Source organism: Electrona antarctica (assembly GCF_951216825.1).
Source record: "Electrona antarctica genome assembly, chromosome: 10".
Taxonomy (NCBI): Eukaryota; Metazoa; Chordata; class Actinopteri; order Myctophiformes; family Myctophidae; genus Electrona; species Electrona antarctica.
The window spans coordinates 48,506,321-48,529,066 of record NC_136791.1 but is presented as its reverse complement, the minus strand read 5'-3'; the positions used below and the strand labels follow the sequence as shown (position 1 = coordinate 48,529,066).

Sequence of the window (22,746 nt, the reverse complement as noted above, 5' to 3'; positions counted from 1 at the left end):
GTTTCGTAAAAATGTGACCGTATTAGATTGTAACAACTAACAAGTCAGCAAATACTGTAATAATAATAATGTAATAACTGTTCTCCTTCCCCCTTGAACCAAGTTGAACCCGGAAGTTGTTGTGCTGTTTTTTTTGTTTGGTTGTCGCTCAGCTCACTGCACTGTAACGTGTGTTCAGGGACTGGTTGATCATGATGAGTGATGAAAAACTAACGCGTTCATTGAATTTTTGCCGTAGATAAATATCCTCTATTATGGACATGTATATTTGCGCTTTAGCCTTTCATAAGATTTGAATCTCATGTGTGAAACTACATATTTAACAGCTGCCAAAGCTGATGTGTTTTTGACTAGCTCACCCGGGGCTAGCAGACTGGTTGGCTAAGTTTACTAAGGCTCTTTTGGATATTAGTTAAGTAAACCATGGAGTAGATGGAGACTAACCTAACATTGGCTGGACTGAACAATCCACGGTCCCCGCCCGTGTCAAGAATGAGCACGTCACCTGGGAGCCGAGAAGACGGAATGCTTTCGGATAATGCTAGTGCAAATGTCAAAGACGTGAATGTCCCCTGTAGCTCTACTGGAGAGAGCAACAGACACGTGAGTTGAGTTGACTGAAATACAAGACAAAGCTACCATGTAAGCTTGGACACTACAATGTCTTGGGGCGACTGTGGCTCAAGAGGTAGAGCAGGTTGTCCAATGATCCATGGGTCGGCGGTTCGAATCCCGGCTCCTCCTGGCTACATGTCGAAGTGTCCTTGGGCAAGACACTGAACCCCAAATTGCTCCCGATGTGCTGGTTGGTACCTTGCATGGCTTCCGCCGCAATCGGTGTATGAATGTGTGTGAATGTAATGCACAATCTATGTAAAGCACCTTGGATAAAGGCGCTATATAAATGCACCATTTCTTGTGCCTGAGACAAAAATCTGTAGCGAAGGCTAATTTTGAAATGGTTTAACTGAAGTATGTGCTATAGTAAATCATAATGGTCAAGTAGATATTAGCCATTGTGTGAGGAAGATGACAACTCTCATCTCTCCTACAGGACTTGGATGTATGTTCTGGCAACAATGAAGTCAAGAGCCGTGCTGTGGTCAAATACTCTGCTGCCCCGCCTCCTACCAGCTTTGCATTGCTGCAGGAGAAGTTTGACTTGAAGTTGCCCCCTGCCAACTGGCTGAGGGAGAACCCTCAGCTTGGGAGTGCAGGCACCACTGTGCTAGGGTCCAGCAGCAAAAGCAAACCTTTCTCCAGGTATCATAACCATAACCGTAGCTAGTAGCTACCTATAATACCTATGTTTACATGTAGCCTAACCAACTTTGTAATAAGGACCACAATGGAAACAAGTCCCCATGACTTTGCGTTTTCGTTTTTTTTGTCTGACTGTACCTCGTTCTGTTTACATTTCTGACTAATAAAGTAATCAATCAATAGCTTCATGGGAATACATTTACTTAATGTAAAACACCTAAATCATCGTAGTTATCTTAGAACGAACTGTGTGGGTTTTGGTTTTGTCTTAAGAGTACTATACTGGGCCCAGGCGGTGGCGTAACCGTCTGGGCACCCGACTGGTAATCCAGTCGCAGTGTGCCGCGGGTTCGACTCCCGAGCCCGACACGGCCTTTACTGCATGTCTTCCCCCCATCTCTCTCCCGTTTCCTGTCAGCCTACTGTCTGTCCCTTCAAAAACCAATAAAAGGCGTAAGCCGCAAAAAAAATATCTAAAAAAATAAAAAATAAAAAGAGTACTATACTGTATTAGTAATTACTACTAAATGCCCCCATGAAGATTGACCCACCATATTGGTATCCTTTCTCCACTTCTCGTAGTTTCGGGATGGCGTATGACTTCATTGACTCCATCGGGAATGACGTAGATGTGGTGTCAGACTCGGAGGTCTGTAGAGCTGTTGAATAGCAAATGCCTGCTCATCACTTCTGAAAAATGATTGCGCACACACAGCCACAGAACTGAAATGACCCTTGCTTGTTTTATTTACACCATCAGAACATCAAGAAGCTTTTGAAGATTCCCTACAGCAAGTCTCACGTGAGCATGGCTGTCCACCGCGTGGGGAGGACCTTGCTTTTGGACGAGTTAGACATCCAGGAGCTCTTCATGAGGTCATCTCAGGTACAACTGGGCTTCTTAACCCCTTTTGGTGTTAGCATTATGTTATGCTTTAGCTATTGAAAAATAGCAGATCTACAAGCTCATAGCGTGCCACCGAGTGGCGCGCTACGAGCTTGTAGGTCTGCTATTTTTGAAAAATCGAAGACATAGAAACATAGCTTTTTCAGAAAACTGTCAGGATGTAGAAGACATTTTTAGAATCTGTTCTCAGGTCAAAATGGGTAGACTCAAAACCAGGCTTAGATTCCTGTGCACATCTGGCTGCATGCTGTCCAATGAAGTTTTGCCAAGATTTGATTTGGACATTTTTGTGTACTACGATGCACTTTGTAGTTGTACTGTATAGACTAGTTGTGTCGGTAGATTGAAATTTATGCTCACTTCATTCAATTTGATCTATTGACCGATTCCGTAACGGGTCTCATGGTCGCAGCCTACGTATTTCCTGTAGGCGGAGACGACACATCTGCGGTTTCCCAGCACCAAGCTTCTACTACAGTGAATGGAAAAGTGACTGATGTTAGTCTGCCTCAAACGTTACTCTTTTACCTGCTTTTTACTAACACTAACATTACAAAGATGCCCAGAACATCGGGATGAACCTGTGTAGTTTATGGCTGCTCCAACAGTAGTGGCAACATTAAAAAAACGGAATGTCAAAATATCTACCGCGGTGGCTGAGACCAGAGCCATATAGTAATGGTTGAGACAAAGCAGTGAAAGGTCCTGAAAGATACATAATGTCAGTCTTACCCAATACCCAATCTTTCTGTTTTAGGAACACAAGGCTGCTGTACTTCATACCTCATACTTTAATGCTTAGTATGTAGAAACCGCAGATGTGTCGTCTCCGCCTACAGGAAATACGTAGGCTGCGACCATGAGACCCGTTACAGAATCGGTCTATTGGTACGGGTGTAAACGGATGAGACGGAAGACTTTCTCATTAAATCTGAACATCGTCTTAACCCGAACCATCAGGTTGGGGTTAATGTGACTCGATGCGTCACCCTCTCCTGTCTTGATTGTTGTTGCAGACGGGTGATTGGACTTGGCTGAAAGAGTTCTACCAGCGACTCATAGACCAAAAGTGGCAGAGGAAAAAGAAGAGTAAAGAACACTGGTATCAAAAAGCGATCCTGTCAAAGTTCCTGTACTACAGGCAAGTTAATTGAATTGGCCTCACAGTGTATCTGTATAGTATTTTGCTGTCCTATCTGGGAGTTGGACCTACTACTTTTATTTGTGACTTGCGAGAGTGAGAGACTGCATTTCCGTTGTCCCAAATCTAATAAATAATACTGTATCTCTCCATCCTTTTTCTGTACCCTCCAGTATTAATGGTGATGGGGCTGCAGAACCCGTAACAGAACCCGTAACAGAGGATCCAAATAAAGGGGACGATGAGAGCGGAGCAGAGGAGTTCAGCCCTTCATGGCCAGCTACGTTCACCAGCACAGCCTCTGACTTGGAGGAATCTGAAGCTCCCAAAGAAGAGGTAGCTGACTGTTATTGGAAATCATTAGTGTTGCTAGAGCTATCTAGGCTCTGGAAGGAAAACAGTAGATGCATTAACCCATTTTGACCTGAGATCAGATTCTAAAAAAAATCTGAAAAAGCTATGTTTCGATTTTTCAAAAATAGCAGACCTACAAGCTCGTAGCGTGCCACTCGGTGGCGCGCTACGAGCTTGTAGATCTGCTATTTTTCAATAGCTAAAGCATAACATAATGCTAACACCAAAAGGGGTTCCCGCCCAAAATGGGTTAAGGGCCTTGCAAACGGAGAGCGAGGAATGTACACGTTGCCTGGATCAACGACAGGTCTGCTACAGGTCTGCTCAAGAGGGCCGCGACAACGCAAGCGTAAAAAAAAAGCTAAACCGAATCCAGGTCTGGTGAGTCGCGGGGCCGTGTGTGCACGAAACGAGCATGCGCACGACAACTTCACGGGACTGCGCTCGTAAATACGCTTGCGTTGTCGCACCGTGACTTCTCGGAGCAAAAACGCAGGTCTCATTGAAAATGAACTATAGATGCGTTTTATTGCGCCCCGTTTGCAAGGCCCTTTAGACTCTCATCTGATTGGATGTTGGACGGCTTCTTCGTGGCATGTTTGCTTTGTTGAGTGTGTGACTCTCTGGCTTACCACATCCGTTTCCATGTCTGCAGGAAAGCGTTTTTGTGGACAGTGCGTTTCCTTCGGGCCAAGTAGCGTCCGTCCCCAAAGAACAAAATCTCCCTACACTCTTTAACGAGGGAGAAAACAGTCAGGTAACTATAGCCTCGTAGCGCATACAAGACACCCAGGAAGTAGACAAGCACCCCTGATTACATGCATATAATTGTTACGAAAAAACAATGTTTGAATAAATTGGACCAATATATTTTTTGAAGATATTGACAGACTTAGTTGACGCAGGCTGTTTTCATACATACTCCAACTGTATCTAACTGTTGGAGACATATCTGACCAAATGTCTGTGATTAGGGTCTGAGGAACGACTTTGTTAGGAGCATCCTGTGGACATTTGAGGACATCCACATGTTGGTCGGATCTAACATGCCTATCTTTGGAGGACGACGCTACCCAGCTGTCAGTCTGCGACTCAGGTTAGAACACCAAAACTCCGGACGGGCATCAGTGGCCTCTGTCAACACAGCATGATGCAGCATTACAATGTTACTGTTGTTCCACAGCAGAGTTTCTTTATGGATATATAAACTGATGGTTCTTTCCCTGCAGGGATCACAATAAGCCAATCAACATTCTGACGGGTATTGACTACTGGCTGGACAATCTGATGTGCAACGTGCCAGAGCTCGTCATGTGCTTTCATGTCAACGGCATCGTTCAGGTGATCACCTATGAGATTCTGTCCTCGACTGCACACCACCTTAGTTATTGTGTCATGGATGATATGTTTTCATATTAATGATTAATGTCGTATTTTTCTCACATAATTTCAGTTTTTAGTTGAGACGCAAAACTATTGTAATGAGCATATCTTCTCACAATGGCTCAATGATTTGATAAAAAAACGAAATCTGATTTGGAAATGGAATGATTTATAATCATGATTAAGATTATTTTTCGCATTCATTTTTATCATTGTTCAGCCAAACCTGTCTGTCATTGTCAGCAAATGTCCACCAGAGGGTGCTGAAGCAGCTCAACTACGCACACCTACAACATTTTAGGTTAGATATTTTTTTATTTCTCTCCTTTCTTGCAGAAATATGAGATGATAAAGACAGAGGACATACCCGATCTGGAGCACTCCACTTTCTCCACCAGAGTGGTGAAGGACATCGCTCAGAACATCCTGTCCTTCCTCAAGTCCAACTGCACCAAAGAAGGACACACCTACTGGCTCTTCAAAGGTGGGGGACAGGTTGTCGGTTAACCCATTCTGGACTGAGGTCGATTAAAAAACAGGCTTCTAAATCCTAAATTTTTTCTGAAAAACCCATGTTTCTATGTCAGTGGTCCTCAACCTTTTTCATGTCAAGGACCCCCAGAATTATCTCTATTGGGCCACGGACCCCCATCTCAAAATATGTAGTTTCAGGGACCCCCCAGAAGCCAATATTTTAGTTAAAAATGTTCGCTCTGAAATATATATTCAAAGATTTGCGCCACATTTTCACGACTTTTCAAAAATAGCAGACCTACAAGCTCGTAGCGCGCCACTTGGTGGCGCGCTATGAGCTTGTAGATCTGCTATTTTTCAATAGCTAAAGTAGAACAGAATGCTTGATGGGTTAATGTCCTTTGGAAGAAGGAAACCATTCAATTCAAAAATATTCCTTCCGCTCTCTGAATGTGTCCTTATTGGCTGTGGTGTTTCCAGCTAGCGGCAGTGACATTGTGAAGCTCTATGACCTCACCACACTGTGTGAAGAGGCTGAAGAGGAGAAGTGTCAGAACCCGTTCACCCTCCCTGTGGCCGTGCTTCTGTACAAGTATGTATTGTCCAGCTCAACATGCACCACCACTCAAGGGTTTCTATATTAACTCTTTGAGAGTTTCAAGGATTTCTATATAGTTTAGACTTCTCTATGGCAGAATGGCGTTTTTGAATGATTTATTGAAAATTCTCTGCTGTGAATGTGTGACAACGAAAGACCTTCAGAGAAAGCTTGGCTTGTCTGCTTCCAGGAAAAAAATGAACTGAGTTGATAAAATGTTTAGTTTTTGTGTTGGAAGCCATTTAAAAGAGCCTGCATTTACACTGGGTAGTGTTTCTAGGACAACAAAAAAAGTTATGCCCGGTTGAAGTTTTATTTTCTAAATAACTTTTTTTCTGCTGGGCGTACATAGCCATGCAATATCTCATTTTAAAGGGTGAGTTGTCTAGTTCAATTAAAATAAAATAAAAAGTTTCTCACATGTACCACTGTAGATATTTTGCCATCTATAAATAGCATGGTCAGTCATGATCAATCTGACCTATCCAGCTAAAAGTCCCCCTAGCTCTGAAATGGAACATCATATAAACTCAATTCTTTTTTGGGGTAAAATTAGACATTCTAACGCACATTTTGATATATACCATGTTTACATAGTCTTACCAGTACCGTGTCTATTCATGCATGTATCTCAAAAACCTGTTGTGAAGAAACAGTTTTGATAAAAAACACATCCAAGGACATTGTTTTGATATGACTTTGTGCCCATGATATGTATCAAAATATAGACTTGAATGTATACTGTATTATAACAAAAAAATTGGGTTCTTACCATCTACCGTTACAGAGTAAATCACAGTTGAAACTCGCTTAGTCAAACCATAAACCTCAGAATAGTGAACAAAATAGCCATGACAGGTCTAACTCATTGTAAAAGCTTGTCTTTTATTTTTTATGACTACTAACATAATACAATTATAATAAATATTACAGAAAATAAATAGGCCTACATACAAAACAGTTGTCCCCAAACTCCCCAGTGTCCCCAAACCACTGCATTCCAGTTGTTCTTGACGGTGTGTGTGTGTGTAGGCTAAATTAAAAAACAACAACTGAAATGAATGAATGCATCCGGTTCAGTGTCGGAGAACTCCATCGCAGTCTTGACTCTTCGTCTTCATCATCATCATCATCATCATCATCATCATCATCATCATCATCATCCTCCTCCTCCTCATCTGATGCCAGTTCTAAATATATAAAAATAAACATTTAGCTGTAGTCAGCCCGGCCAATAGCCAGTTGGGGGGGGGGGGGGGGGGGGGGACGTAGGCTATCTGACATCATCGTCATCATCATCATCACACGGAGACACACTAAACAATGTACAATCATGATTGTATACAATATACAATGAATGCAATTATCATGCAAGCTCAGACGTCAATGAAACGTCATACAGATCTTATATAATACGCTACTGTTAGCTTCACTCCCCGTCCCCCCTCCGATCCTTGTAGCAAGGTCATCATAACCACGCGTTGCTTCAGTAAACGATGCATGTTTGTTCTCCGTCTTTGTAGACAGTAAATAAAAGGAGCGAACATTACTCTAAAGATCAGATCGCCTATAAGGCACGCTACAATATAAAATACTTGTACTGCCATGCGTGCATGCCTGCTACGATACATTTGTACTGCACCAACCAACCGATCGACACCAACCCCCCCTCCAGCCATTAGCCAGCACCAATGCACCGACCAACACCATTAGCCAGCACCTTTGGTGCTGGCTAATGGCTGGGGGCCATCGTGGTGAGTCATTCTGGCGTCATGATCTGACTAGTAGTAGTAATTATCCAAGCATCTATTTGTAGCGATCATCTTATGATTTCTGATCACTATAGAAGGGCATTTTCTACAATAAGATTACCTCAAAACATTCCGGGTTGATCGTCTTCTTCAATGGTTTCCCGGTATAGCTCATCGGACGACGATGGGGAGACAATGAAAAAAGGAGGGAGGGAGCAGCGAGTCTCGCTGTAAGCACTGGACCAGGGCTACTCCGCCTGGAGAAGGCGACTGGGACGCGTATGGATCAATACTACTACCACAAAACTCGCTCAAATAAATAGTACTGCTTTCAACTTTTTCTGCTAGAAAATCGCTCGGGCGAGACGGGAAAACAGGCAAAACAATGAAAACTAAGACTCCCTCTGCCCCCACTGTTTACAGGGGGTGGGACCAGCTTCCAATGGCAACACGTACACGTGTGTCACGTGACACGGGTTTTCTGGGTAATGTAGTTGGAATATAAGCTCAGGAATTTAAACAGCGCTTCGGAGCATATTAATATGTTTAGATTCATCAAAAACTGTGAAGACGCCAATTGGCGTCATTGATCATTTACGGAATTCTGATGAAGACGCCAATTGGCGTCTTTCACCTTCTAAGGGTTAAGGAAACCTGAAAAAGATTAGAGGAAAACAATACAGTTTGTGAACTTGAATGGAAATCTGCTCATAAGAAGCAAGCTGCAGCGAATAACGAACCTAGCCTCAAAAATCATTGGGAAGAGACAATTAGGCTGTATCTACAAGGAGGTACTTCGTAAAAAAGCTGTCAAGATAGCAAACGACCCCTTTCATCCACTCTGCAGGGAGTTCGAACTACTTCCCTCTGGTAGACGGTACAAAGTACCAAAAGCTAACCGTAACATTTTTTAAAATTCCATTAAGGCACTAAATGATACCATGTCTCGCTAGATTTGCTGTTTTTCCAATGTATTTACCACTGTTGTCCTGCACTTTTTTGCCATGAGAAAATAATTCTGTTAAGTGTTGTTGTAACTGTTGGTTTTTTACTGTTTGAGACCGAAGACAAATTTCCACGTGGACAATAAATTTAACTAACTAACTAACTAATCCATGTGCATGTATATATTTACTGTAGTTATCTTATAAGTATCACTGACACAGGTGACACATTTACTTTGTTGAAACCCCACTGATTGTGAGAAGTGGATACTGGCTCGCATAGGGTGGACGCTATTTACAGTTTTTAACTGAGTTCTAGCCATCAGTCACATACATACTGTACATTTTGCCTGTGGTTGGCAAGTCTGCCAATTCTACAAGCATGACTGTTCCAGTCGGTTATTTTCGTTGTTTGCAGTCTATAAGCGGCTTTGGCTGCTAAGAGGTTATATAGACTCACGACATTTCACATCCACTTGCTACTGTGGCTGCTGCCTAGTTTACAAGTCACCATAATATCTTGCAAGTCATTGATGGTTATTTAAATCTTATGAAGAAGAGAATGTTGCCATGGCTCCAGTTGTATTTACCATTGAGTGTTCCCTTGTTAATACATGCTTATGTTTGTACTCTGTGTGTGTATAGAGTGGCCAACAATTTGATGTTGAAAGCCAGACAGAACAGGAAGCACTACGGGACAATCCGAACTCTGCTCCTAAACTGTGTCAAGCTGTTGGATCAGGAGAGGCACCCCCAGGTAAAACACACCGATAGACAACCTCTGATTTCAGTTAACTTGAAAACTAATGTTTTGGATTTTGTCGGAACTCAACTCACATCCGGTTCCTGTACTCCTGTTGCTCAGATCATCGCGTCGGCTCATTACATGCTGTCGGAGCTCTTCCAGCTCGACGAGCCATCGGAGGAGGATGGAGACGAGTCGCTCCGGGCCGGCGGTTCGGAGGACAGCTACAGTGACGAGGAGGGGGACGAGGACGAGGACCTGCCAGACGACAGCGACGAGAACGGCTCCTACAGCACGGGCTCCGACCCTCCAGACGACAGCAAAGCCGTGGCCGTGATCCGCTCCGTCGAGGAGCTTTCGGTTCCAGAGAAATACACACTAAATACTCACCAGATCAGAGTGAGTGACACTTCTGTTGCACGGCTGCTTGTTCTGGCCTCTACATAATGAAACCATTTGGATGGTGACAACTGACAATGTCTTATTTGTATGTGGGGTTTTCTTTGTATGATTTGTACATATTCCATGTGAGGCACCAATCTTCCCTGTTTCTGAAAGGTGCAAATAAAAATAAAGTACAATTAGAAGCACTCTGTTCTGTTTTCATTGAAAAGAATAAAATATTCTCATTTTTTTTGTCTCCCTCTAGCCGAACTGTGCATTCCCCGTGTCTCACGACAAGGAAGAGAGATGCAGACATGTGCTGGGCTGTGTTCTAAAGGTTGGTCTCTGCATGGCATCAATGACAGGTCAATAATGTATAGTCATGCTAGTAATATGTATTTTTTTTGATTGATTGAATACTTTATTAGACAGAAATGTAAAACATCATGTGGTACAGTCGGACATTTGGGCTAAAAGGATAACGAAAAAAGTCCCGGGAACTTGTTTTCATTGTTCTATGTATTCAAAGTAACGTCGATGAATTGATAAAACTATGGAATGCACTTCCCATTACAATCAGAACTGCAGCCTCACTCCCAATCTTCCGCCGTAGTCTGAAAACCCACCTCTTCAGACTCCACCATGGCCCGTAGCACTTGCCCTAGCCTAGCCCCTTAGATAGCACTTTATGTAGACTTAGATAGTATTTTAAACAGACTTATAGCATGTTACGTAGACAGCACTAGAATTGCATTTTATGTAGTCATAGCACTTTATACTATGTATAGTTTACATAGATACTCCACTGTTATGTTCTTAGTTTGTTTCATGATAACTACTTGTTATATATGATGTATGCCATGCTTTTTTGTTATTGCTTAATCTAAGTCGCTCTGGATTTAGAGCGTCTGCTAAATGCCTAAATTGTAAATTGTCTAATAAAATGCTAACAAATTGCTGTAACACAATGGACAGGGATTGAAAGCAGTGGACGGCAGCATAAAGAAGGAGAGCGATCTTCCAGCTGCGGACCCGAACACCCCCATACCTCTCAAGTACGAAGACAGGAGCGCGAGCGGAGCCTGCACTGTAGAGAAGGGCATTGCTCTTCTCCTGGACAGAGGTCAGCACCTCCATAACAAATGTGTCTGGGAAGATCACCCACCTGGGGTTGCAAAGCATCATGCATCGAGCATGGTGAAACAGTAAATGGAGGAGTGGAGTGTGGTACACACAGTTGTATACTCGGTTGTACACTTCATATCCATCACATTTGTGTATAAAATATTGCTGTCAGGGCTTCCATCAAAATACACAAGCACTGGCGGTTGGCTACAATTAGGGATGTCCCGATACACTTTTTTCGCTTTCCGATCCCGATACCTCAATTTCTGTGTTAGGCGATACCGATACCAGTGTCGTGATCTCATGTTGTGTTCATAGCTATCTTATATATCTCCTGTTGTGTTTATAGCGGACTCCTCACTCAAATGTGCACTTGGCAGTTTGGGCAATTCCAAAGCAAACTCCACATGTCCCAACATTCTATTTACCTGCCATAGTGTCAACCCCTTACCCATGTGTCCGATCCGATACTTTCCCCAATACCGATACAGTATCGGGACATCTCTAGTTACAATGTACCAGTTTAATGTTTGACTAATTTATCTCTGAATAGTTGCTTGCTTCACCTCCTCACCTTTTGATCTCTCCTCTCTCGACCTTGATGGGACTCTGCAGTGGGGCCCTTCCAGGAGGACCAGAAGCACCCGACCCGCTCCGGGATGATCCCCGGCTCCTGGCAGCACCACATGAAGCTCCAGCTCTTCCTGAAGGCCTCCAAGGCGTACTACGTCCTCTCTGACGCGGCCACCAACCTGCACAAATACGGACGAGCCCTGCGCTACATCAAGCTGGCCCTGCAGTGCCACGGTCGGTTGTCACTTTAGTTCCGTTACCGTTTGAAAGGTTTATGGGGGAGATCTACTCATGACATGCATGTCATTGCGGGTACCATCTATGAGGAAGGGCAGTAGGTTATTTTGCGATTCTTTTTTAATTTGCAGATAAACATAGAAATGCAGTCACATTGTAAGGGTTCATATTCATCATTAACAAGCAACCTATTCCAGTCCATTCATGAATGCCCATCATTATTAGTGTCGTCCTGTTGATTTCTATACTCAGTCCATTTCTCCCATCTTCGGTGAATAGATCCTCTTGCAATCTCAATGTTAGTTTCTACATTACAAATCTTTTAATTGGATTAATTCTTTTTTTTAAATAGTTATGTTGCTAATCCTGGTCTCTAAACTGCCTCCCCCTGGCCAGCCGGGGCGCCTGATGGAGGGGAAAGGAACTGGTTGGAATAACGTGTTCCTTCCACGCGCTACGTCCAACCAGGGAAACTCCCCCGTCAGGGGTAAGGAGCAACTTGGACACTCAGGCATGAAGGAAGCATGAGTTCAAGTCCGTTGCTCTCCCCATGTCCCCCATATATGGGGACTAGGTTGGCGGAGGGTGTGTAGAGCCCAGGATCACATTAGATAATTTGACATAGGGGTGAAAAATGGGTTACAAAATCGTGGGATAAAAATTATATAAAAAATGTGTCAATGCAATTTTGGAGCGGTGGAATTTCCTACTGGTTGTTGAGCGGTTGGTTCTTCTCTCTCTTCGATGGGTCCAGACGCCTACTGCTCAGTGAGCAACACCCTGCAGCCGCCCGTGCTGCTGTTCCACAGCCAGTGCCTGTCGCTGTGTGGCGACATCCAGCTGATGTTGGCCCAGAACGCCAACAACAGGCTGGCCTACCTGGAGGAGTACGGCTACCAGACCAAAGAGGACCAGGAGGTCCTGCACAGCCTCCACCGGGAGTGCAGCTGCCAGGGTCAGTCACCACACACACACACACACCCACACACACACACCCACACACACACACACACACACACACAGGTTCTCAAATCTTTTCACGTCAAGGTCCACACGTTTGGTATGCATTGATTAACCCATTCAGGCCTGACGTTGAAATTAAAAAAAAAAAAGGTTTTCTAAATCATGACAATTTTCTGAAAGATTTGAGGCACATTTTAACGATTTGTCAAAAATAGCAGACCTACAAGCTCGTAGCGCGCCACTCGGTGGCGCGCTATGAGCTTGTAGATCTGCTATTTTTCAATAGCTAAAGCATAACAATGCTAACACCAAAAGGGGTTCCCGCCCCAAAATGGTTTAAGCCATGGACCCCTACAACTCTTGAGTGTATGTTCCATTTGTACTACTCTCAGAGTTACAGGCCTGTAAAGGTCCATATTGTTCCCAACTATCAATAATAAAAAAATCACACCCGTGTGAACTGAGTGGTGTAAGGTTTTATATAGCATGATCAGCTGTGGTCTGACGTAATGTCTGACGTAATGAAATCGCACCCGGATGTGATTTCACAACTGGCTTTTTTTGCTACGGTCATCCAGTTCACCCGGGTGTGATTTAATTACGTCAGAAATTATTTTGAACATAGCAACCATGCTCATTTTTTTCTGCACACAAAAGCCAGTTGTAGGAGTGGTTTACACCACTCAAAAAAGAGTCTGATTAACAATTTAAGACCTATTCATAGTTCATCTTACGACAGTGTCATGCAAAAACCGAGAAAATAGCCAATCTACAAGCTCACAACACGTCGCATCATGACACGGTGGGCCTTGTAGAGATTTTATGTATTTATGATAAGCGATTAAATTGATTAGTTAAATTAACTATCACACCATCTGACTCAAGTTTGGCATTCTCTACCCATCAGCCTTCAACATGGCCACAGACTTGGCTACGGACCCAGAGTACCAGCTATTTGTCAGCAGCAAGTGCTACGAAGCGGCCAGCGACCTGCTCACCTCCGGGGTTGTGAAGGACCACGGACCGGAACAGCTGGCTCAGGTGCTGAGGAGGCTGGGCAACATACGCAACGAGATCGGAGTGTACTACATGAACCAGGCGGCGGCCATGCAGACCGAGAAGGAAGGTACGGTGGTGGAGACATATCGATGTCCATATTGTAACCGTTTAGTTTAGTTCAGTGGTTCCCAAAGTGGGGTCCGGGGACCCCCAGGGGTACTTGAGGGAGTTCCAGGGGGTCCCCAGCTAAATGATCATTTGGAACCAAATAGACCAGGGTTCCCCAATTAATTTTCCTCGAGGGCCATATTTTGACTAGGGTACCAGGCTGGGGGCCGAGTCCGCACGCGTGAGGTCGAGGTCTTGCCCTGAAAATTCATTTTCAGGGCAGGACCCCATTTGAAAAGGATGCCCAGTTTGACATGCATAGGCTACTGACCCCCATTTAATGCCATTTATATCTGGGCCCCCCCCCCCCCCCCCCCCCCCCCCCCCAAAAGAAATAAATAAAAAGTTTTTTTTTTTTTATTCTTCCGCGGGCCGCAAGGGGGCGCTCCGCGGGCCGCAAATGGCCCGCGGGCCGCCTATTGGGGAACCCTGAAATAGACCCTTATGGGTCTGTAACTCAGAGAGTGTACACATGGAACCAAATGGACCCTTATGGGTCTGTAACTCAGAGAGTGTACACATGGAACCAAATGGACCCTTATGGGTCTGTAACTCAGAGAGTGTACAAATGGACCCTAACGGGTCCATTTGTACGCTCTCAGAGTTAAATTAGCATTGATTTTACAATATAAATTGGGGGTCCAAGAGATAGAAATGCTATTAAATAGTGGTCCGTAGACTAATGCATGTCCAACTGGGGGGTCCTTGAAATTAAACGGGTTGAAAATCACTGCTAGAGCCGTAAAAATCTTCTTATGGGGGGTCCCTGGCATATCTTTACAAATGGGGGTCCGTGGGCTAATTAGTGTCAATTTGGGGGTCCTTGACATGAAAAAGTTTGGGAACCACTGGTTTAGTTGACCCCCTTGCTCACCTGTTTCCCGCTCCCCTCCTCCTCCCAGTGAAAACGGCAGTGTCGGTGGCAGAGCAGGAGCTGTGGAAGAAGAGCTTCGCCTGCTTCGAGAAGGGCATGAAGGACTTTGAGGCGATCCAGGACAGCACCAACATGGCTCTGCTGCTGTGTAACACCGGCAGGCTGATGAGGATCTGTGCCCAGGCCCACTGTGCCGTCACCGACGACACGAGCAGAGGGGAGTTCTCTCCCGAAGAGGCTCTCTACTACAATAAGGTGCCATGCCTGTTTTTAGCCCTATGTCCTTCTGTCTTGTTTTTATTTGTGTGCTAATGTATCTTTTGTATTATTCAACCCATTTTGACCTGAGATCAGATTCTAAAAATGTCTTCTACATCCTGACAGTTTTCTGAAAAAGCTGTTTCTATGTCAGTCGTTCTTCGACTTTTCAAAAATAGCAGACCTACAAGCTCGTAGCGCGCCACTCGGTGGCGCAATATGAGCTTGTAGATCTGCTATTTTTCAATAGCTAAAGCATAACACAATGCTAACACCAAAAGGGGTTCCCGCCCAAAGTGGGTTAATGAATGTTGTTTACCAATTTGTAACGTAAAAAGAAGGGCAGTAGATGAGCACTGTCAAAACGGTGATTGTTTTCCCCGCCTAGGCCATCGACTATTACCTACGGGCTATGAAGTCATTGGCCAGCAGGGGGAGCCATCCGGTTGTGTGGGACAGCGTCAACTGGGAGCTGTCTACCACCTACTTCACTCTGGCCACTCTGCTGCAGGACTACGCCCCACTGTCCCGCAAGGCCCAGGAGCAGGTAACTGTTGTTCAATCAAGAAAAGGGAGTGCTGCCTTGCTATGGAAAATCACACTTGTGTGAAGTGAGGGGGCACTATTATCGTCATACGTCATCGTACATCACATTCCGTGCTCAGCCAATCAAATCATCTTAAATTTGGTACACATTCAAAAATCAATATTTAGTACTGAACCCCCTGGTCATCTTAACACTTTGACCCCATTCACGAGTTAATTGATACAGACTCTTTCCCTCCCAATCACGAGTTACATGAGTGGTGTTTTAATTGTTTTATTCACCTTTTTTGATAACTTTTAAGAGATACAAGGTTTCCTTCGGACACTCGAATATGTCACACGTTTGGATCACATGACCGGAAGAAAACCCCCTAAAACAACTTCTCAGGGTCTCTGGGAAGTCGATGCACAATGCGTCACTGGTGGACGGCTTTCTGAACTGCCCACAACTCTCCTATGAGACACAGACTGATTAGAAAAGCATTGTATTTTATCATGAACATTAGTGAGGACCAATTATATGAAGATAAGTTGAAAAGTGGTCCTTTAATACAGGGGTTCTCAACGTTTTTGGCCGGGGACCCCCGAAAATGCTTTGGCAACGTCTCGGGACCCCCGACCCGCCCCCTCCCGACCCCCAATATAAATTGACTGCTACAATAACCTTAAACCATTTTGGGCGGGAACCCCTTTTGGTGTTTTAAGCATTGTTATAATTTAGCTATTTAAAAATAGCAGATCTACAAGCTCATAGCGCGCCACTGAGTGGCGCGCTACGAGCTTGTAGGTCTGCTATTTTTGAAAAATCGTGAAAAGAAAATAAAAAAAATCTTTTTTTTTTTTTTAAATAATTTGGGGACCCCCTAAAATAATTTGGCGACCCCCCGAGGGGTCGCGACCCACGGGTTGAGAACCCCTGCTTTAATAGATGGTTTATATGGTCGCATTTTGAGGTAACTTTCTATAATAGCTAAATATCTGTATGTTTCTGCAGGACACCGATAACAAATCCTGCATTCTAATTGGGAGCGAATCCATATGCAACTATCCTGTGCTTTTATCGTTTGCTATATTGTGTCTGTAAAGAAATGATTACATCTTGCTCCGTAATAATAACACATTGCAATCATCGCGTGTGCGTTTGTCAGATTGAGCGGGAAGTGACGGAGGCCATGATGAAGTCCCTGAAGTACTGTGACCTGCAGACGGAGTCTGCTCGCCAGCCTCTCTACCAGTACAGAGCGGCCACCATCCACCACCGCCTGGCCTCCATGTACCACAGCTGCTTCCGCAACCAGGTGAGAAATTAATCGGATTCTCAACCTGTAAGGCCGGGGACCACTGGTGGGCCACGGGGGTATTGCAAGTGGGCCCCCCCAAATACTTTCCAAAACACGTTTTACTTTACTACGTCATATGACGAATAGCGAAAATAGACGATCTTTAAGTTCATGACATTTTGTGACCTTATTTTCTCTATTGTTGAAAATACCAGGTTGAGCAAAAGATACAGTATAATAAATGGGTTTAACCCATTTTGACCTGAGATCAGATTCTGAAAATGTCTTCTACATCCTGACAGTTTTCTGAAAAAGCTATGTTTCTATGTCAGTGATTCTTCGATTTTTCAAAAATAGCAGACCTACAAGCTCGTAGCGCGCCACTCGGTGGCGCGCTATGAGCTTGTAGATCTGCTATTTTTCAATAGCTAAAGCATAACATAATGCTAACACCAAAAGGGGTTCCCGCCCAAAATGGGTTAAGTTCATGACATTTTGTGACCTTATTTTCTCTATTGTTGAAAATACCAGGTTGAGTTTTTAACAAGGATAATAAACGCAATAGCAAAAGATACAGTATAATAAATGGGTTTAAGGAGTCGAGTGTAAATGCAAAAGAATATTTATGATAAAGAAATACACAGCACAAATAAAACGTAAGCAAACGCAACCGATCACTGACCAGCATAATTGTAAAAATGTAAAGCACTGGCCAATTTAAGTTGAAGTTGACTTTTTGGATTTGGTGCGCTACCGTTTGTGTCATGTTGTACCTGCTAGGTGGGGGACGAGCACTTGAGGAAACAACATCGCAGCTTGGCGGAGCTGCACTACAGCAAGGCCGTGCGGCTGTTCCTCAGCCTGAAAGATGCACCGTGTGAACTGCTTCGCACCCTTCTGGAGAGGGTGGCCTTCACAGAGTTCACAATGGCTGGTCAGTTACCATACACTGAAACCTCAGTCACACCATCCACAAGAACACAGACACAACTAAAACCTCAGTCACCATCCACAAGAACACAGACACAACTAAAACAAGTACCTTAGGCCAAATGTGATAGGACACTTCACAACTGACACAGCACTACTAACAAGATGCATGGACATACAGTCCATCGCATAAACTAGCCACAATTATTACATATTCTATTTTACATAATCGTCATGATCGTTTCCGTGTTGAAAAAGCTTCATAGATCAGTCTTTCCCCTGCATACATTTGCCATTTGTCGTATCTGACAAAAATTTGCAACTTTTGTTTAAAAAGACAAAATGAAATGCAAATTTGATTTATATATGCCAGTGTTAGAGATTCAAAAACACAATGAAATCATGAATCGGTTATTTGTATGGCAATTAATCGGTAACAAACAGCCACTACACTGACTTGACACAGACCAGCGTCTAGATGACATTTCGAAGACCCAGGTCCCAAAGTCTGGGGTATGACCTACTTCATAACAAAACTATTCTGCCGTGCCTACGTGCATGCAGCAGCAGCATCGTCGTCCTCCAATTGACCATATTCATTTTGCTCCGACGTCATCCCACTCCCAAGCAGTGTTGTTTTTGGCAGCAATTTTTGATTTTAGTTTTAGTCATAGTCTTTTGAATAGTTTTCCTTTAGTTTTAGTCACATTTTAGTCACCAGAAATGTCTTAGTGTTAGTCTAGTTTTAGTCGACTAAATATCATAAGATTTTAGTCGACTAAATCTACGGCTGATTTAGTCGACTAAAATGTATTTTGGCGGGCCTTGATGCCGTCGTAATGACTGATTTTACACTTGCTGTTGTGAGCTTGTAGATCGGCTATTTTCAGCATGCAACCACGTGTAAAATGACTATACTGGATCTCTTGTGCACTAGTCCCTTCCTAACATTTTAGTCTAGTTTGTCTAGTTTTTATTTGTTGACGAAATTGTCAATATATTTAGTCTTAGTTTTAGTCATCATAGCATAGTTTTCGTTTAGTTTCCATTTAGTTTTCGTCAGTGGAAAAAGGTAGTCGACGAACATTTTTCGTCTTAGTTTTAGTCGACGAAAACAACACTGCTCCCAAGTACGACATAAGAGCTAAAGTAACAGCATGCGAATACAGTCAAAAGCATCTAACACACTTGGTCGTGGTGTCCTACTACAGGCCAGAGCAGCAGCGGGGCAAAGCTGAAGACCCTGACGGGCGCCCTGGAGATCATGACAGAGACTCACTACGCCTTCCAGCTCATCCATAAGGAACTGCTGGAGGACCCTGAGGTAGGCCCAGTTCTTAGAGAGACTATCCAAACGCACATTTAACCCATTTTGACCCGAGATCAGATTCTAAAAAAAGCTATGTTTCTATGTCAGTCGTCCTTTGATTTTTCAAAAATAGCAGACCTACGAGCTTGTAGATCTGCTATTTTTCCATAGCTAAAGCATAACATAATGCTAACACCAAAAGGCGTTCCCGCCCAAAATGGGTTAATACATAAATTCTTTATTTGTTCTCATATGAAAGGCCCTCTGTCACTTTGTGCACCAGCCAATTTCACAAACCCTGCACCCATAGCTGGGATTTTTTAAACATCACTTGACAACAAAGCAGGTGCACACTGAAAACAAATGCTTTGAAGGTAGTGAGGTGCACCCGGGAAATTCGCCAGGCAAAGCGAGTGGCCGTGCCAGACAGCCGATGGCCTTGCACGCTGTCCAAGTTGGCAAGCTGTAATGGATGGAATAGGTTATCACCTGTTTTGCACATAGCACTCGACAATAACATGCACAGTTACTAAATGGTAAATGGTGCATTTATATAGTGCCTTTATCCAAGGCGCTTTACATAGATTGTGCATTACATTCACCCATTCACACACACATTCATACACCGATGGCGTGTGGAAACCATGCAAGGCACCAACCAGCACATCAGGAGCAATTTGGGGTTCAGTGTCTTGCTCAAGGACACTTCGACACTAACTCTGGGGGAGCCCGGGTTCGAACTGGCAACCTTGCGGTTACCATCCAGCTACTCTACCCCTGAGCCACCGGCGCTAGGCTAGCTAGCTAGTTACATAATGGTAACAGTCTGGCTGCAAGTAGGCACTTCCACCAATTGTAGGGGGTGGACAATGTAGCCAAAACGATAGGGGTGTGGTTTTGAAATGTGTGGGTGGAAAAAGGCATAAACGACCACTGTCACTCATCTCCTTTCTTTTCCTTCTCTCCCCAGCTGCAGTTGAAGATGTCAGACCCGGCTGAGCAAACGGAGTTGGCCGAAGGTGCAGTCGCCACAGGACTGAACCTCCGGGAAGTGATGAAGTTGATCGGAGTATTTGAGCCGAGTTTCTCCTTCTTGCTGCTGCAGTTGGTCAAGCTGTTGACGGCCGTGAAGCGCAAACCTAGGTGAGACACAATCTGGCTCTCTCGTTGTATCGACCTTTACAAGGTTGTGCCCAGTGTTGTTTTTGGCAGCAAATTTTAGTTTTAGTCATAGTCTCTTGAATAGTTTTCACTTAGTTTTAGTCACATTTTAGTCACCTGGAATGTGTTAGTGTTAGTCTAGTTTTAGTCGACAATGCCATGAGATTTTAGTCGACTAAATCTACAGTTGATTTAGTCGACTAAAATGTATTTTGGTGGGCATTGATGCCGTCGTAAGGACTGTTTTTACACTTGCTGAAAATAGCCGATCTACAAGCTCACAACGCGTCGCAGCGCGACGCGTTGTGAGCTTGTAGATCTGCTATTTTCAGCATGCAACCAAGTGTAAAATGACATTTTAGTCTAGTTTTTATTGGTTGACGAAATTGTCAGTATATTTAGTCTTGTGCCTCTTGCAAGTTTTCACAGTGCCCTATTATCTGAAGTGACTCTTGCCATGGGTGAACCTCTGCTCTATCTGTGTGTGTGTGTGTGTGTGTGTGTGACAGCAATAAGGACGAGGAGCTGCTGAAGACCTATAAGAATGTGTACTCCAAGCTGCTGCGCGCCGAGAAGAACGCACCGCTCCTCGCGCGCATCGAGCTCTACCTGGAGCTCTTGCAGCAGCTGACGCCGCTAAACGAGACAGGGACGGCGTGCTCGTGATGAACGGAGACGAGAGCAACAAGGAACACTCAGGACGGAGTTCCAATCTGACACCCATCCACAGAGGGAGGTTCCCATGCAATGGCAAGGCATCGTCTTAGAACCGAGCGGATGTCGTTGGTTCTTTGAGACCAGGAGTAGTTTTTGTCAACATCTACACACACCTCATCTGGAAAGCAGTGCTTCTTCATGGGGCTACTGTAACTCTCAGGCTAGTCCACAAACACCCAATGAGCAATGTCAAAGCAATTTGACCAGCCGTGCCTTCTTGAAATGTTGATACAAATGTATGTTTTCTATACTATTTTGAAGTTGTTGTTTGTTTTGTTACAACAAAAAAAGCCTAATAGAAAGTATTTGCCTTGCTTGCTGCCCCTAACTGATAATGGGCTGAATTCACAGGAGACAAATTAACTAGCATGGATCTTGCTTGGATGACATTTGATTGCAATTTCATTTGGTGTTTTTGATATTCAGTAACACCAATAATGCTGTGAAGAAAAAAAAGAGTGATTGATGATGACTGTCAGGTGCTGAGGTTGTATATGCTCAAATATGCTACAGTGTTATGCGGTTTTATTTAAAAAAGTATATTTTGGCGACAATGTGCAATAGCCAGGCAACGTTGAATATAATATCCTGAGCGGCAGGTTTGTCCGCATTGCTGTATGGTAGAATGTGAATTTATGGCAGCATGTTTGCTGTGGCATAAAATAAACTATAAAACTTGATGCAGTGTTCCTTTTTGTCTACGGGACTTTCAACAAGCACTCTGCCTGACGGATGGAAATTAACCCATTTTGACCTGAGATCAGATTAAAAAAATGTCTTCTACATCCCGACAGTTTTCTGAAAAAGCTATGTTTCTATGTCAGTCGTTCTTCGATTTTTCAAAAATAGCAGACCTACAAGCTCGTAGCGCGCCACTCGGTGGCGCGCTATGAGCTTGTAGATCTGCTATTTTTCAATAGCTAAAGCATAACATAATGCTAACACCAAAAGGGGTTAAAATATGCAATATACTGCTGTGAGATAAAATGTTTGCTAGGGATGCAACGATATATCGGCCACATATCTGTATCGGCAAATAAAGTTGACATTCACCAATGGCAGTAGCCAATATTTATCTGTTATTGATAAGCATTACATTTTGCACTGCGTTGGTTATCTGCAGTTTACCAAGCTGTAGATTCTTAACACTAAAAAGTGAACTGAGTGGTGCAACTCCCCTCTCCCCCTGCACCCCCCCCCCCCCCCCCCCCCCCCCCCTTCTCATTAGCAGGCAACAGTGCAGCACTATCTCTCTCTCTGTTTCTGGCACAACAGTGCCACTTTTGCCCCTACTGGTACTCATAAGTCACATTAACACGGACATTGCTGTTCTTTGGAGTGGTTGCACCACTCAAAAACAAAATACACCAAATACAAAATAAGGTAATCGTTATGGTTGGTCTGTTGGTCTGCATGGTTCTGGGACAAAAAGCAAGTCATTATGTAAGGCCACTAGGCCATTCTCAAAAGCCGGGCCAGTTAAAAGGTCACATGGTGCTAGTGAACTGGGTCACCCCAACACAGCAACATCCACACCAGATGGAGGTATTCCCCAACTGTCCTTTCCTCTTTAATCTGACCGGGCCAACCACTGGTAGGCTACTCTGGCAGAGCAGATTGAGGGAGCCTGTAGGCACCCTGGAGGGGAAATTAAATGAATGT

General features: G+C 44.0%; 1 protein-coding gene across 1 annotated transcript; it reads left to right on the top strand.

The window, feature by feature from the left end:
• The first annotated feature begins 80 nt into the window (after positions 1 to 80).
• Positions 81 to 21,764, top strand: edrf1 (erythroid differentiation regulatory factor 1). The gene is made up of 25 exons (XM_079511698.1): positions 81 to 603; positions 1,055 to 1,263; positions 1,846 to 1,912; positions 2,024 to 2,149; positions 3,187 to 3,311; positions 3,485 to 3,647; positions 4,321 to 4,422; positions 4,640 to 4,761; positions 4,895 to 5,006; positions 5,385 to 5,532; positions 6,003 to 6,114; positions 9,461 to 9,572; positions 9,681 to 9,959; positions 10,210 to 10,281; positions 10,920 to 11,067; positions 11,685 to 11,876; positions 12,634 to 12,834; positions 13,750 to 13,968; positions 14,912 to 15,138; positions 15,530 to 15,688; positions 16,836 to 16,985; positions 17,748 to 17,901; positions 19,109 to 19,221; positions 20,177 to 20,349; positions 20,877 to 21,764. Exons 1-25 carry the CDS (start codon positions 433 to 435, stop codon positions 21,031 to 21,033), a joined length of 3,813 nt encoding a protein of 1,270 aa, XP_079367824.1. The 5' UTR covers positions 81 to 432; the 3' UTR covers positions 21,034 to 21,764.
• The last annotated feature ends 982 nt before the right edge of the window (positions 21,765 to 22,746 follow it).

Excerpts from the sequence above, each read along its gene's own strand:
- edrf1 (XM_079511698.1), top strand. The coding sequence starts at position 433 with ATGGAGACTAACCTAACATTGGCTGGACTGAACAATCCACGGTCCCCG. Across the intron at positions 1,913-2,023 it reads ATGTGGTGTCAGACTCGGAG|AACATCAAGAAGCTTTTGAA; the intron begins GTCTGTAGAGCT and ends TTACACCATCAG. Across the intron at positions 3,312-3,484 it reads TCAAAGTTCCTGTACTACAG|TATTAATGGTGATGGGGCTG; the intron begins GCAAGTTAATTG and ends TGTACCCTCCAG.